We start from the raw sequence: 12,549 nt of genomic DNA on the forward strand, positions 1-12,549 counted from the left end.
AGTTCTACTGGTGGAGAAACGTACCTGAGAGTCCTGCACAGAGAGGGACTGTATCTGCTCGGGTATACGGCTGGCATTCACCGCCATCTGTCAAGAGACACACCGTTATAGCACTTAAGGAAACGAAAATGAGCAGTAAGGTCAGCGTGCTTACACCAAGTCCCGATTATCAGAGACAATTTTGCATAAGTAATTTTAAATTGGTTTTTTGCCCCAAACTGTGGTCCTTTGACACCCTTCATGGGAATCACCTAGGACGCACAGTAAAGTTTTCTGGGCCCTGCCTAGCCTCGGATTCAGAATTTCACAGAGAAAGAGAGAATGTGCATCCTTAACAAGCGCCCTGGGTGATCCTTATGCTTTCAGAGAGCCACCAAGCTAAAGTGAAAAGGCAGGGACTATTTGGTAGTTTAAATCTGCTCTAGGACCATCTGTTGTTGTCACAGAATTTTGCCTAAAGTTAAAGGTCCCCAACGAAAGGATGTTAGGATTAGTAACCTTTAACCATGACTTGACCTTTAATCATTACTTGGAACAATTTTTTCCCTGGATTTAAAAAATACGTAAGGGTAGCTGGACTTTCAAGACACATTTCCCCAAAAGCAAAGCCAAAGCGATAGGTTATTTTTTTCTCTTGAGTTGGAAATCCAACCCTAATGTGATACTAAACGTATTTTTGCCTCAAGCTTTACTTTTGTGACCTCTGCCTTCAAAACAAAACTGAATAGACCAAAAAGAAAAAAAAAAAAAACTAGAAGAGGAGCAGCAATGAAAATGAAAAGTGTGTATTATTTTCTAAAACTACTATCAACTCTAAAATAATCAGAAGTCATCAGAAATTTCTCACAGCAAGTTTTAAGGCGTAAAATTCTTACTCTCTGGGCTTCCCCAAAATAACTACGTTAGTAATGAAGTAATAGGGGGAAGTGTACTAATGTATCTGTAATTTACTTTGAAATGCATTAAAAAATGAAGATGGACTGATGGAGGATGTACACATGATAAATGTATGATAAAGTATAGTAATGGTAGGATCTAGGCGTAGGTATGTGCATGTTCACTATAAAATACTTTTACTGTTGCTATATATTTGAAAATTTTCATAGTAAAATACTGGGGGGAAATGAATAAGCAACCTGCATTCTTTAACCAGTCAGAGGACCTGGGCCTACACCAAATGATCTCTTGTAAAGAATCCTTCAGGCTGACTCATTCCATGATCTCAATTAAGGTTTGAGATACAACCAAAAGCTACATCAGCACTTACAGAATATTCTACCTCTAGTCAAAAGACTACTCTAAACTGAAAAACCTTAATGGCATTTACTAGAGATGAAAACCTCTCTTCCTCCTAAGGAGGTTCCCCTCTCCTCCCCTGCTCCCTTATTCCTGGGCCATCATCAGGATGGAGAGCTAGTTAACTAGACTGGGGGCTGGATCCCCAAGGGCCCTATGCAACCTCACTCTGTAGGTGCAGCCCTGCAGGTAATGAAGAGACCAGCCTCTGGCTCTCAAGGGTACAAAAGCGATACAGGGGATTCCTCAGGAAAATATGCAGAGATGCACAGGAGGGGTGGAGAGCGAAGTTTCTTGCGCAAAACATCTTCCTTGACAACCAACTCCAGTCACCCAAATTCTACCATTACGGGTGAACATTTTTAAATATAAAAACTTACAAGAAAGCTAACATATTAAGCAGGTGTTATTCATCACCAATATAAATTTGCCTCCTGGAATTTTTTTTTTTGTTTTTAAACAGTTTGTTATAAGAGGGAATGGGGGTTTTCATAGAAGGGGAAGAGAAGAACACATTAATGGTAGATACCACCCTGGAAATAGGCCTCTGAGACTGGGCGAAAGAGGGAAAGATCCCAGAATAGAGAAAAGAAAGGGACAATGTCTGCTAATTCTCCACAAGGCTCTGCCTAATCTCCTTTTCTATTTTTAAAATTACTGTGGCAAAAATAAAAATAAAAAATAAAATAACTGTGGCTAACTAAATGCAGTGTGTTATCCTGGATTGGATCCTGGGACCAAAATAAAGGATATTAGTGGACAAACTAGAGCAATACAAACACGGTCTGTGGTTTAGCTGATGGTAATGTAGCACTTTTGTTTCTTAGTCGTGACAAATGAACCAGGCTCACACAGAATGGAACAGTGGGTGAAGAGTGTATGGGAACTTTGTACTATCTTTGTCACTTTTCTCGAAATCTAAAATTATTGCAAAATAGGTTTTCAGAAATACAGAAGATTTCTGATGACAAATCTAATGTTTATGACAAAACGTCAGAAAGCTGGTCACCAGAAATAAGAACATCTTTTAGAAAATGGTGGCAGGAAAGCATGGAGTCAAAGCCATCTGTGGTGACAAAGCCATGCATAATAAATTTGGAGGCAGAAATTAAATCTATGCCTCCATCTACCAATGGATATAATACAAACATGTATAAGAGCTGACAGGCATTTGGAAAACGCAATGTCCTCAGAAATACACTAAAAAAAGCTAACGGCAGTTCTAATAATCAGGCAATAGCAATGAGTCAACATAAGCAATAAATTTAGCTTTCACATTGTGACGAACCTCTAGTAAAATTAACTCCACCTAAATCCACACCCAATTTATTTCCTCCTCAGAACAAAATACCAGAGTCAGGAAACGTTTTCACAATTAACCTCACCTAGATTCTGTAATAAAATTCTTCAACATAGCTCTTATGGGTTGTCGAGGGCCTCGGTCAACAAACCTTCCCACCTGGCGATTTCTGATAGATATTTAAAACAAATCTTCAGAAATTTTGAGCACACAATCTCCCTGGATTTCAGTGTGGACTTCCGGAGTCAGAGCAAGTGGTGTGGTTTTCTTAGCCAGTGGTTCTTGATCCTAGCCATGTATCAGAATCACATCAGCAGCTTTCTAAAAATCTGGGTTGCCTGGACATCACCCCCAACTCCCAAATCACAATTTGAGGGCTGGCTCTAGGCATCTGCATTTTTAAAGCTTTCGGTTTTTCTGTTGTGCAGCCAAGGTTGCAAACCATTTGTTTTCATGCCTAACAGAGGGGCTGGGGTAAAAATAACGCTTCCTTAGTAGAAGCCTTAGCAAATGTCTCCCTCGGTTAAAGGAAACCCAAAGAAAGTGGGAATGTAAAGATAAAGGCAATTTTACTTTTATATAGAAAATTAGGATATAAAGCAAAACCAATTTTAAAAATTATAAACATGTATTATTTTCAGAATCTGACAAAAACAGATTCCCAAATCACGGGTCAAAAAGAAGATCAATTATGAGGTAATAGCTGAAAGGTTTCCTATAAGATAGGATGGCATATAGACTAGGAAACCCCACCTAAGGAAGCCAGTCTTGCAAATACCTCCCCCGACCCCCACCTCCAAAGAGATGAGAAGCAGAGAGCCTGCTTTATATAATTCCCACAATGCCACAGTACCTAACACTGCTTCATGTAAAAATCAGGCACAGATTAAATATTTGCTCAATTAACTTCATTATTAATACTATTGTTACATTAACAATATAGTCACCTTTAAGTCACCACTGGTTTTCACCATCCAAGTGGAATATTATAATAAATAAATGAAATGAGCATGAATTATCTACTTACTATAAACTATGAATTACTAGTAGGCTGTACCTAATACTTGGCAAGGCTATTTCTAAAACATCAGGTTAGGAACACAGGAGGGCCAATTTTTCTATGGGATTGGCTATGAATCTCAAGACAAGCGGTGTAATTCTGGCACTTTCCAGGTTACACTGGAAATTCTCTTGGATTTAAGAGGATGTCCAAATACGGCCGAATATCAGGCACACCTTCCCAAGGCCCCTCTAACAAACATCCCACCCTGACCTCCTTAATCTTCAACAAATGCTATAATACCTGGACATTCTGCCTTATACTTCCTAGGGAAGCCAAATTGGCCTTTACAAATTAAGCATCTAAAACACTCCCTCCTTTATTGAAGCATCTTATTCTGTCTCAACGTGGAACTACCAAGTAGGGCTCCCGTCTCTGAACTTCAGCTCGATTATGTAACATCTTCTGATTTTTTTTTCCCCTCACCTCTGACCCACTCACAAATATGATATGCCTCTTCAGGCACTTGTTTAATGTCTATTTCAGCATGTGGGTATTCACATCACCAACGAACATGTACAGAGTGTCCACTAGATGCAATGGGAACACAAATATGAATAAAATACTAGCCCTGTCTTCTAAGGGCTTCTAGTTAAGTAAATAAACTGCAATTTAAATGACAAACATCCTTGAAAAGCTTATTAAAATGTAAACACTGGCATTTAAATGTGCAATTTGGCACAGATAAGCATTTTTACCCTTAAAGATGTTTAAAGATATAAGGTACCCTGTCAGAGGCTGTATAAATTGGTACTGCTTTTTTACTCTCAACTTTACAGAGACACAATTGACAAACAGAAATGTGAGATATTTAAAGTGGTTCACCTTTTGATAGCAGCTATTAAAAATTCAAAATCAGATTTTCTCAAACGAAATAATCAGTTAATTCTTTAAATTACTTCACCTGCACACGTGCCCCTTGATATGCAGACACAAAACGTGAATGGAAGGCAGTTTGTAATCGTAACCTAAACGCTCACCAAGAAGTTAATGGTTAAATTAACCATTTCAATCCATCCAGGGTAATACTACTTGGCAGTTAAAAAGAGAGGCAGATCTACAGAACAACTAACATGGGAAGATTTCCAAGATAGAACGCAAGTTGCAAAAACCAAAAAACATTTTTTGTGGAATCACTATGTTGTCCAGCTGAAACACCAGCTGAAATGGTGTTTATAATCCCATCCACATTTTTAATAGGATACAGATTTCTTTATTTACATATTTGTATGTAAATGAGCAGAAAAAGTCTAGAAGAAAATATTGCAAACTGACCACCTCTGTGGAAAGAAGGAATAGACACGGGGCAAGAGGGGTAGCAAAATAGAGAAACTTGAAGAGCCACTTTTATTTAATGCTTCCGTAAGAAGAATTTTATGTCCTTGCGTCCCTTTCGATAACACCTACTCTGACCAACCCATTTAAAATTATAATCCCCTACCACATCCCTGTACTTCCCATCCACCATTTTTTTCCCCATTGCTCCTATTCCATTGTAACAAACCACAAATTTACTGATTTATGAAGGCTGTTGCTTGTTGTCGGTCTGCTCCCATCAAAATGTAAGTGCCACAGGGACAGGGATTTCGTGTTTTTTTCCCTCACTGATGTATCCCCCAAACCTACTAAAACAGTGTGCATAGTATGCGTGTGTGTGTGTGCATGTATTTGTTGCCTATTTACACATTCAACAGTTCTAATTCCTTTCTGCAATATATAAATACTTTTTGCCTCACTTACAAAAAGTGGATTTAGGTGGGTGGCAAGTCAGGGAGCTACTTTAATTAAAAGCTGAAAGGACAGAGGAACCATCATTGTGGCTGCTCTTAACACAGCTCAGGATACTGAAATGCCAGCCTTGAAAAACAAAACAGAACAAAACAAAAAACTGGCCTGAAAAGCTATGCAATAGCAGGGGGGGCTGATTATTCCTAAAATGTGGTAAAAGTGTTTACATTCAAAGACATGAACCTTTTCACAAAAATAAGGCTATCTATGTGTTCCTTAATTATGAACCAGCATGAGAACAGACATATGCCTCTAGGAAATCAAATGAGCTGAGACACAGAGAAGTGCCTAAGACTTTCAAATCCCACCCAAGAAGGTCAAGAGTGAGGATGATTAACTGTCAGCGTGCTACCCATTACTCTTTCCTGTCTGTGCAGAAAATATTCTTGCCAAAAAGATACTGTTAATATCCAAATAACAGATCAGTTATCAGCAATTTCAACAAGCACAGAGGAGGATATTGTCACAATAAACTTAAATCCTCAAGAGGAAAGACCCACACCCATTAGTCTGCACGAGGGAAGGCTGGATTCGGTGAATACGCTCCGATAAAGACGTCCCATAGTGAACCAATACAAATGCTTTCTGCATCACGCTGCCACTTGAATCACATTATTTTGTTCTATTTCTAGGCAGGATGGGCACTTCTGGTTCGAGACACTCTAGGAAATAGATGAAAAACCTTGACTCCACACTTCACTGTGGGTAAAATAGGCAAGTGGGCAGGGAGACAGCACAGTTCACGATACCCGGTTAAGATCATTCTAAAAGCCAGCACATGTGTGCAGCTGATGGGTCCTACTGTGGAGCTTATCACCATCGTTTGTAACAGGGAGGGATAACTTCCTTGATGAAGCTTATATGTTGTGTACAAAATGAAAAAGATGAATTCCTATGATAAACATAGGAAGAAACAGGAACTGAAGGACAGGTAACAAGGGGAGGCAGGCAGGCTGAAAAATCCCGAGGGGAGGCCTACTGGTGTGGCAGGAAGGATGAAGAGACCGGAGGGAGGGGAGAGTGACAGGGAGACAATGGCTTGTAGCTCAGACGTGCTCTTCGCAGAAGGGCCAGCTGGCAACTGCCCCTTGTAGTGGACGGAAGATTGACCTCGTTGCATCAAAAGGAAATGTCTGCTAATTTAAAAAAAAAAATAAAAGTTGGGGTGGATCCCATTTGTAACCCAAAGTCTTCTGTTTTCTTAATGAGAATTTATCAAGGCATACATTAATTACTAGGTCTATAAAATATTTGGAGCTATTTAAATACGCTCAAATTTTCTCTAGGAGAATTGGCAAGTCTTTTGAACTACAGTCATCATTAGGCATTAGGATAATTAACCAGATGGAGGAAGTTAAGTTAATCAAAAGATGACTAGTTCTCAAAGGGAAGCTGACGAGTGTTCCTTGCCTACAAAGCTACCCAGGACACTGTAAGGCCAAGACAGACAGATCCAACGTGAAGTTTCCAACCAGTTTCTATCTGCTTTATTGTAAACTAAAAAATCTAGAAGAGACTTAGCCTGTATGCCTGCTGTGTTTTCTAAAGGACAGTAATATGAGTTGAGATCAACTGAGTCCTAAGTTGAGCACCCAGTGAGCATTTTATGTACATGATTTCATCAATCCTCAGAGCAATTTAAAAGTAGTATGATCATCACCATCTGACAGATGAAGAAACGGAGGCTCAGAGTAAAAATCATCTGCCCCAATTTATAAAGCCCAAGAGTAACTCACATTTGGGACCTGCAAAGTCTACATGACTTTTCTGCTATTCCACGAGAACAAAATTTTGAAGTCTCTTTCCTCAAATGGATCACATTCTGACGCCACCAGGAGTGGTGGAGGGGGCGGGGGTGAGTGGGCCAAAAAAATTTTAAAATAAATAACCACCACTCACCTCTGGGTTTTCTTCTTTTACTCTTCGTGACTGTAAAACAATTGCAGATCCATTAATACATGCACCCACGAAATGCCACAAAAATAAAATGTGCACAGGTTAGCTCACCATCGTCAAGGTCACTTACCTTTTCTTGAGAAAAAGCTGCCTTCCCTTCTTCGCTTTTCTCATCCATCTCGTCGTCACTCCACTCCCAGTCACCGTCCTCAGTTTTATGAAGGTGACCGCTTGACCCAGGAACTCTTCTCACCTGAATCGAAACACACGGCCCAATTCTTCACTAGTGGAAGGCAAACAGCGCTCGCTGGGACAGCAACTTGGGTTACGCAGCGCACGCCTACCCTGAAGATACCCTGACCGGGTATGAATTAGGGACAGCAGTTAGTACCCAAAAGGACCACCCAGCCCGCAAACTCCCAAACGTGTCCTCTTTCCAAAGCAATCGTGTTCTCGAAATGCATTACTACACACATGAAGAATAAAATATTTTGGAAGAACACCACACACATCAGCCATCGGGATCAAACCCATCTTTCACTTTTGCTTCAGTAAACACTTCATTAATTACTACACATTAAAGGCCATGTGGTCAGCTTCAAGACTGCCTAAGGAAATGCAAGTGAGCAACAGACTGCTGATGGAGGGAAGGCAGGGGAATCAGGGAGCCTAATGAAGCGTACGAATCTAGGGGTATATCAGCGATCTAAAACCTACGTCAAAAAAAAAAAAGCAAGTACTCTTCTGTTGCCATCTCGCTTTTTTTCAGAACCTGACATCACCCTTGTTGTCCCAGGATTCTGCTCAACCTACTTAAGCAAAATGAAACAGCATCAGACTATTCTTCACACACCTTGTAACACTTTTGAGACTTGGGGGATTGCTTGAAACACAGCAAGATAATCAGCAGCCATGCCAGATAATCTAAACAGATTACATCAGTTGTCTGCAAGAATTTCAACATTTTTTTGAACTAGGGTAGAGATGTGATTCAGGGGTATGCTTTCCAAATGCCTGGTGTGGGTGAAAAAGCAGAACTTTTTAAAGGGACAGGATGACTGAGAATGATGAGCCTCTGGCCAAAGTAATTTGCATTTTAAAAAAAAATGGACTCAGACATAATTAAACAAAGCAATGTAGCAGATGAACATGTGAACATAAGAGCCAATGACTCTTCTCCACTGACTCGGAGAAACTTCAAGGGGAAAGGGACCCTGGAGACGGTCTAGTCTGACCCCCTCATTTTACAGATGAGAAAATGAAGGCCCAGAACGTGACTGAAAATCACAGGGCTATAAGGACAAAATTAAGGCAAGAAAAAAGCCTTCAGATTCCCATTCAAATGTGAGACTTACACCATTGAATGATCACGGTGAAACTGAAGTTGTCTAAAAACATCCTGTGAAGACTTTGAAAGACTATAATGTGAAGAAAACACTATTTTCCATAATAGAAACTAGTTAGTTATATCATGGGAGCCTCCTTAATGCTAAGGAAATACCACAGACCTTAAATGTAAAGTAAGGATTTACATACATGTTCAGTCAATGTCAATTCACAATCAGTGCAGGCTCGGGGTTGGGTTTGACTTAAAGACATTATCATGTGGAACCTGTAAAGCCTGACCACTTGGTCTAGAAGATCTGAGCCTCAATATGGAAAGTTAAAAAATAAAGTTCTTATTCATAACTGCAAAGTTATGCTCAATTAAAAAAGAGAAGAAAAAAAAAAAAAGCTTCTCTCCACTCCAAAAAAACCGAATTCACCTTTGAAACAACCCCTTCTGTGCTTAACATATTTTTTTCCATTTACATTTTTTGAATCATTGGAAAAGACCTAATGATACTGATTTTAATGTGTTAATAGATGCTGGCAAAGTAGTGTAGGGAAAAAAATGGTGAAATGTCCTTTGAGACATTCAGAACAGACTGCTCTTTAAAACTACAAAGAAATGGATAGAAGAAAATTTTTTTCTAAAAAATGATTTATTTATTTTAGAGAGAGCACACAAGTGGGAGGGGCGGGGGGGGGGTCCCAAGCAGACTCCACGCTGAGTGCAGAGCCCGATGTGGGGCTCAATCCCAGTACCCCAAGATTATGACCTGAACGGAAACCCAGAGTCGACACTCAACCGACTGGGCCACCCAGGCGCCCCTAGAGAAAATAATTTTCTGTTGACATATACAATAAAATTATTTTCTTAGCAGTATTCATCATGATGATAGCAACATAGAGGAAAATCTGTGTTTAATGACTACATTAAAAGACTTTAAAGCCACATCTATTACAAAACATACTATTAACTAAGAAGTAAGAAAACAAGGAAAACTATCAGAAACAGAACTCTACCTTTACTGAAACAGAAAACAAAACAAAACAAGCATGGCTGATGAGTTAGTATTCTTCAAGCACTAATATTTGAGATTACACTAAGGAAGTCTCCGACAACAGACATAGTGCAGCTTCACACCCTAAAATCTCCTTTATGCCCTTTCTCCTCTCTCTGTTTACAAGATCTGCCAGTTCTGTTTCTATAAGCAGACTCCAACCACAGACAATAAAATGGCTACCTTCTATTTTATTTTAGAACCCTGGCTGTCTCCCTCCTAGTTTTATTTGCTGGAAGAGAGAAAGATAAAGCAAAAGGTCTAAGATTATAGCCTTGGGCACTGAAAGAAATGGTGACATGGGCCTTTAACTAATAAATACTGAACAAATAAACGTAGAAATTAAGACAAAAACATTATAAAATCTACGTAGCAGAAAATATTGGTATAGGAGTCGCGAGAACAAGAATACAGACCTGTTAAGAACATCCTCTCTCGGTTTACTGGAAAGGAAAGAACTTGCAGCATAATTTGAAACCCAGGTTTCACGGTTATGTGACATTGACCTCCACTGAAAAGACCAGAAAGCAATTTTACAAAGTTACATCCCTGCAGGGAGTTTGCAGAGACTCCAGGAAAACAACTCCTACCTTCCAAAGCCAGAGCAACTAAGTTTCACATTGTTTAACAAATGGGGTTCTTATTTAGGAACTGATGAATACTCTACAAAATAAAAAAATTTTTAAAAAAAATGTGTAAAGGCTTCTGCCCTTCCCCATCTCCTACCACGAGGATGGGGGTTACCACTGCATTGCTCTCATTCTGTTTAACAAATTCACAACTTAGTAAAGCCAAGAGGAGGTAGCTGGGGGTTTAAAAAAAGAATCCAATGCTTCTCAGAGAAAGGAGCTCAGTCATGAGCCCACAAATTCCTCAGGTCCAACAGTGAGGTTAGACAAAGTTTTACATGCAGTAACATTTATTCCCAAGACTGGGCATAAAATACAGTTGAGCAGTTCTACTGAAAGGTTATTTTCTTTCCTTTCTCCAAACCCCGTTTTTATGAAAATCCATTTTAAAAACTGAACCAAAGTCCTGATTCCCACCAGAAAAGAAGTCCGGTTCAGACAGAGAAGCAGGGAACAGTGTGACTCCCGGGCTACTGCTGGTGGCAGAGCCGGGATGGCAGCAACAAGGGGAAGTCACTGGGATGTTCCCAGTGGCGCCCCTCTGAACAGGAGCTTTCTAGAAATAACCAGGACCCGGGGTCTCTGTACAACATCTCACATTGAGCCCTGACCCCAGAATAGGAAAAAAGGTTTGAAGGACAGAAGGCGACAGCCAGCAGATAAGCTATCTAGACTGGGTGTTAAGCATGTTAGAAATTAAAGTGTGTTTCTCTAACAAAGGATCAATGTGACCCCAAGAAAAACTGGCCAAAATTTAGCAGCATTTGTCCAACGCTGTAGGGCCCGCTGTTCGCACCGCTACATTAACGTCTCCCAGGAGGAATGATTTCTCCATCAATGGGAATCCTGCACTGCACTTCTCCACCTGGTAACATACAGCCTGACTGAGTGATCCGGACGTGGTAGAAAGCAACACCCAGTAACTTTTCCCTTATCAGGCATTCTACTGACCAGAAGTATTAAACATGTTTCTAACTAAATGCGGTTTATAACATCTGAGGTGCTGCCAAGGAAACAAAAAGCCTTCTAAATCATCAAAAATAAAAAATAAAATTAGGGGCACCTGGGTGGCTCAGTCGGTTAAGCGTCCAACTCTTGGTTTCGGCTCAGGTCAGGATCTCAGGGTCGTGGGACGGAGCGCCCCCCGCCTCGTCGGGCTCCGCGCTCGGTGCAGAGTCTGCTTGTCCCTCTCCCTCTGCTCCTCCCCCCACTTGTGTTCTCTCTCTCTAAAATAACTAAAATCTTTTTAAAAAGATAAAATAAAATTAGACTAAGTTTTCAGCAGGAAATATTTTACCGTCCCCCATCTTATACTCTGGCATTACATCCCACAACCTCTCTGACACCTCCATCCCACACCTACTACCTGGCCTCACTGTGCTCTCTGGCCCGCAGCCCTCCCCCTGCCGCTTCCCTCAGCCCCTCCGGGCTTCACCCCCCATCTTATAAGGTCTGGAGCCCACAGCTGACTCTGCTGACACTGCACTTATTATACCCCACCCCCAGGCCCCTTCCTGTACAAATCACACCCCGGAGGAAAGTCAGGGCGCTCAGCCCAAATATACCCATCCTTCATTCCTGAGCGAATGGAGACTAGCCATGCACCTGATGCCATGACGGATGGTTGCTGGCCACTCCTGGGGGGGGCGGGTATCAGGACTGCCACAACCCTGCCACTCAAGGTGTGGTTCCCGCACCAGCCGCAACAGCATCACCGGGGAGCTTTATCAGAAATGCTGAATCTTGGGCCCCACTCCAAACCCACTAAATCATAATATTCCTTTTAGCAAGCGCTTCAGGTGATTCCTATTCTCATTCAGGTTGGAGAAGCGCTGTGCTGATTGCTGTTAGCCTATTCCCTCTCCCCAGCCCGTAATACCAGCTGTTATTTATGTAAGACAGTTACTGGGCTCTGAGAACTTTAAATACCTTAATTAACTTAATCTTCAGGGTAGTTTTGTGAGCTGAGAATCATTGTACTCGCCCATTTTTCTGAGGGAAAACAAGTGAAACACCTGGCCCAACCCACAGAGCTGGGAGAGCCGGGGCCAGGACGGGAGAGCAGGAGTCTGACCCCAACCTTCCAGGGCCGGGCTCCGCTACTGCGGCTCACCGGGGAGCCCCATCCTGCCCAGCTCCAGCCATCTCAAACAGCTCCCTCCACCCGCCACCCTGAGCGCACCAAGTCCATCC

The 12,549-nt window shown here is 41.2% G+C and overlaps 1 protein-coding gene across 1 annotated transcript in view; it reads right to left on the bottom strand.

Annotated features, from left to right (window-relative positions):
* STK39 (serine/threonine kinase 39) overlaps positions 1-12,549 on the bottom strand; it is a 310,033-nt gene that overhangs the window by 127,356 nt on the left and 170,128 nt on the right. The window contains exons 11-13 of the mRNA XM_021702774.1: positions 7,471-7,593; positions 7,344-7,373; positions 25-87 (exon numbers count right to left, since the gene is read on the bottom strand). Of these exons, the coding sequence (XP_021558449.1) occupies positions 25-87; positions 7,344-7,373; positions 7,471-7,593 (216 nt within the window). The remainder of the gene's footprint in view (positions 1-24; positions 88-7,343; positions 7,374-7,470; positions 7,594-12,549) is intronic.

The sequence above is a fragment of the Neomonachus schauinslandi genome, chromosome 3 (assembly GCF_002201575.2).
Source record: "Neomonachus schauinslandi chromosome 3, ASM220157v2, whole genome shotgun sequence".
Classification (NCBI taxonomy): Eukaryota; Metazoa; Chordata; class Mammalia; order Carnivora; family Phocidae; genus Neomonachus; species Neomonachus schauinslandi.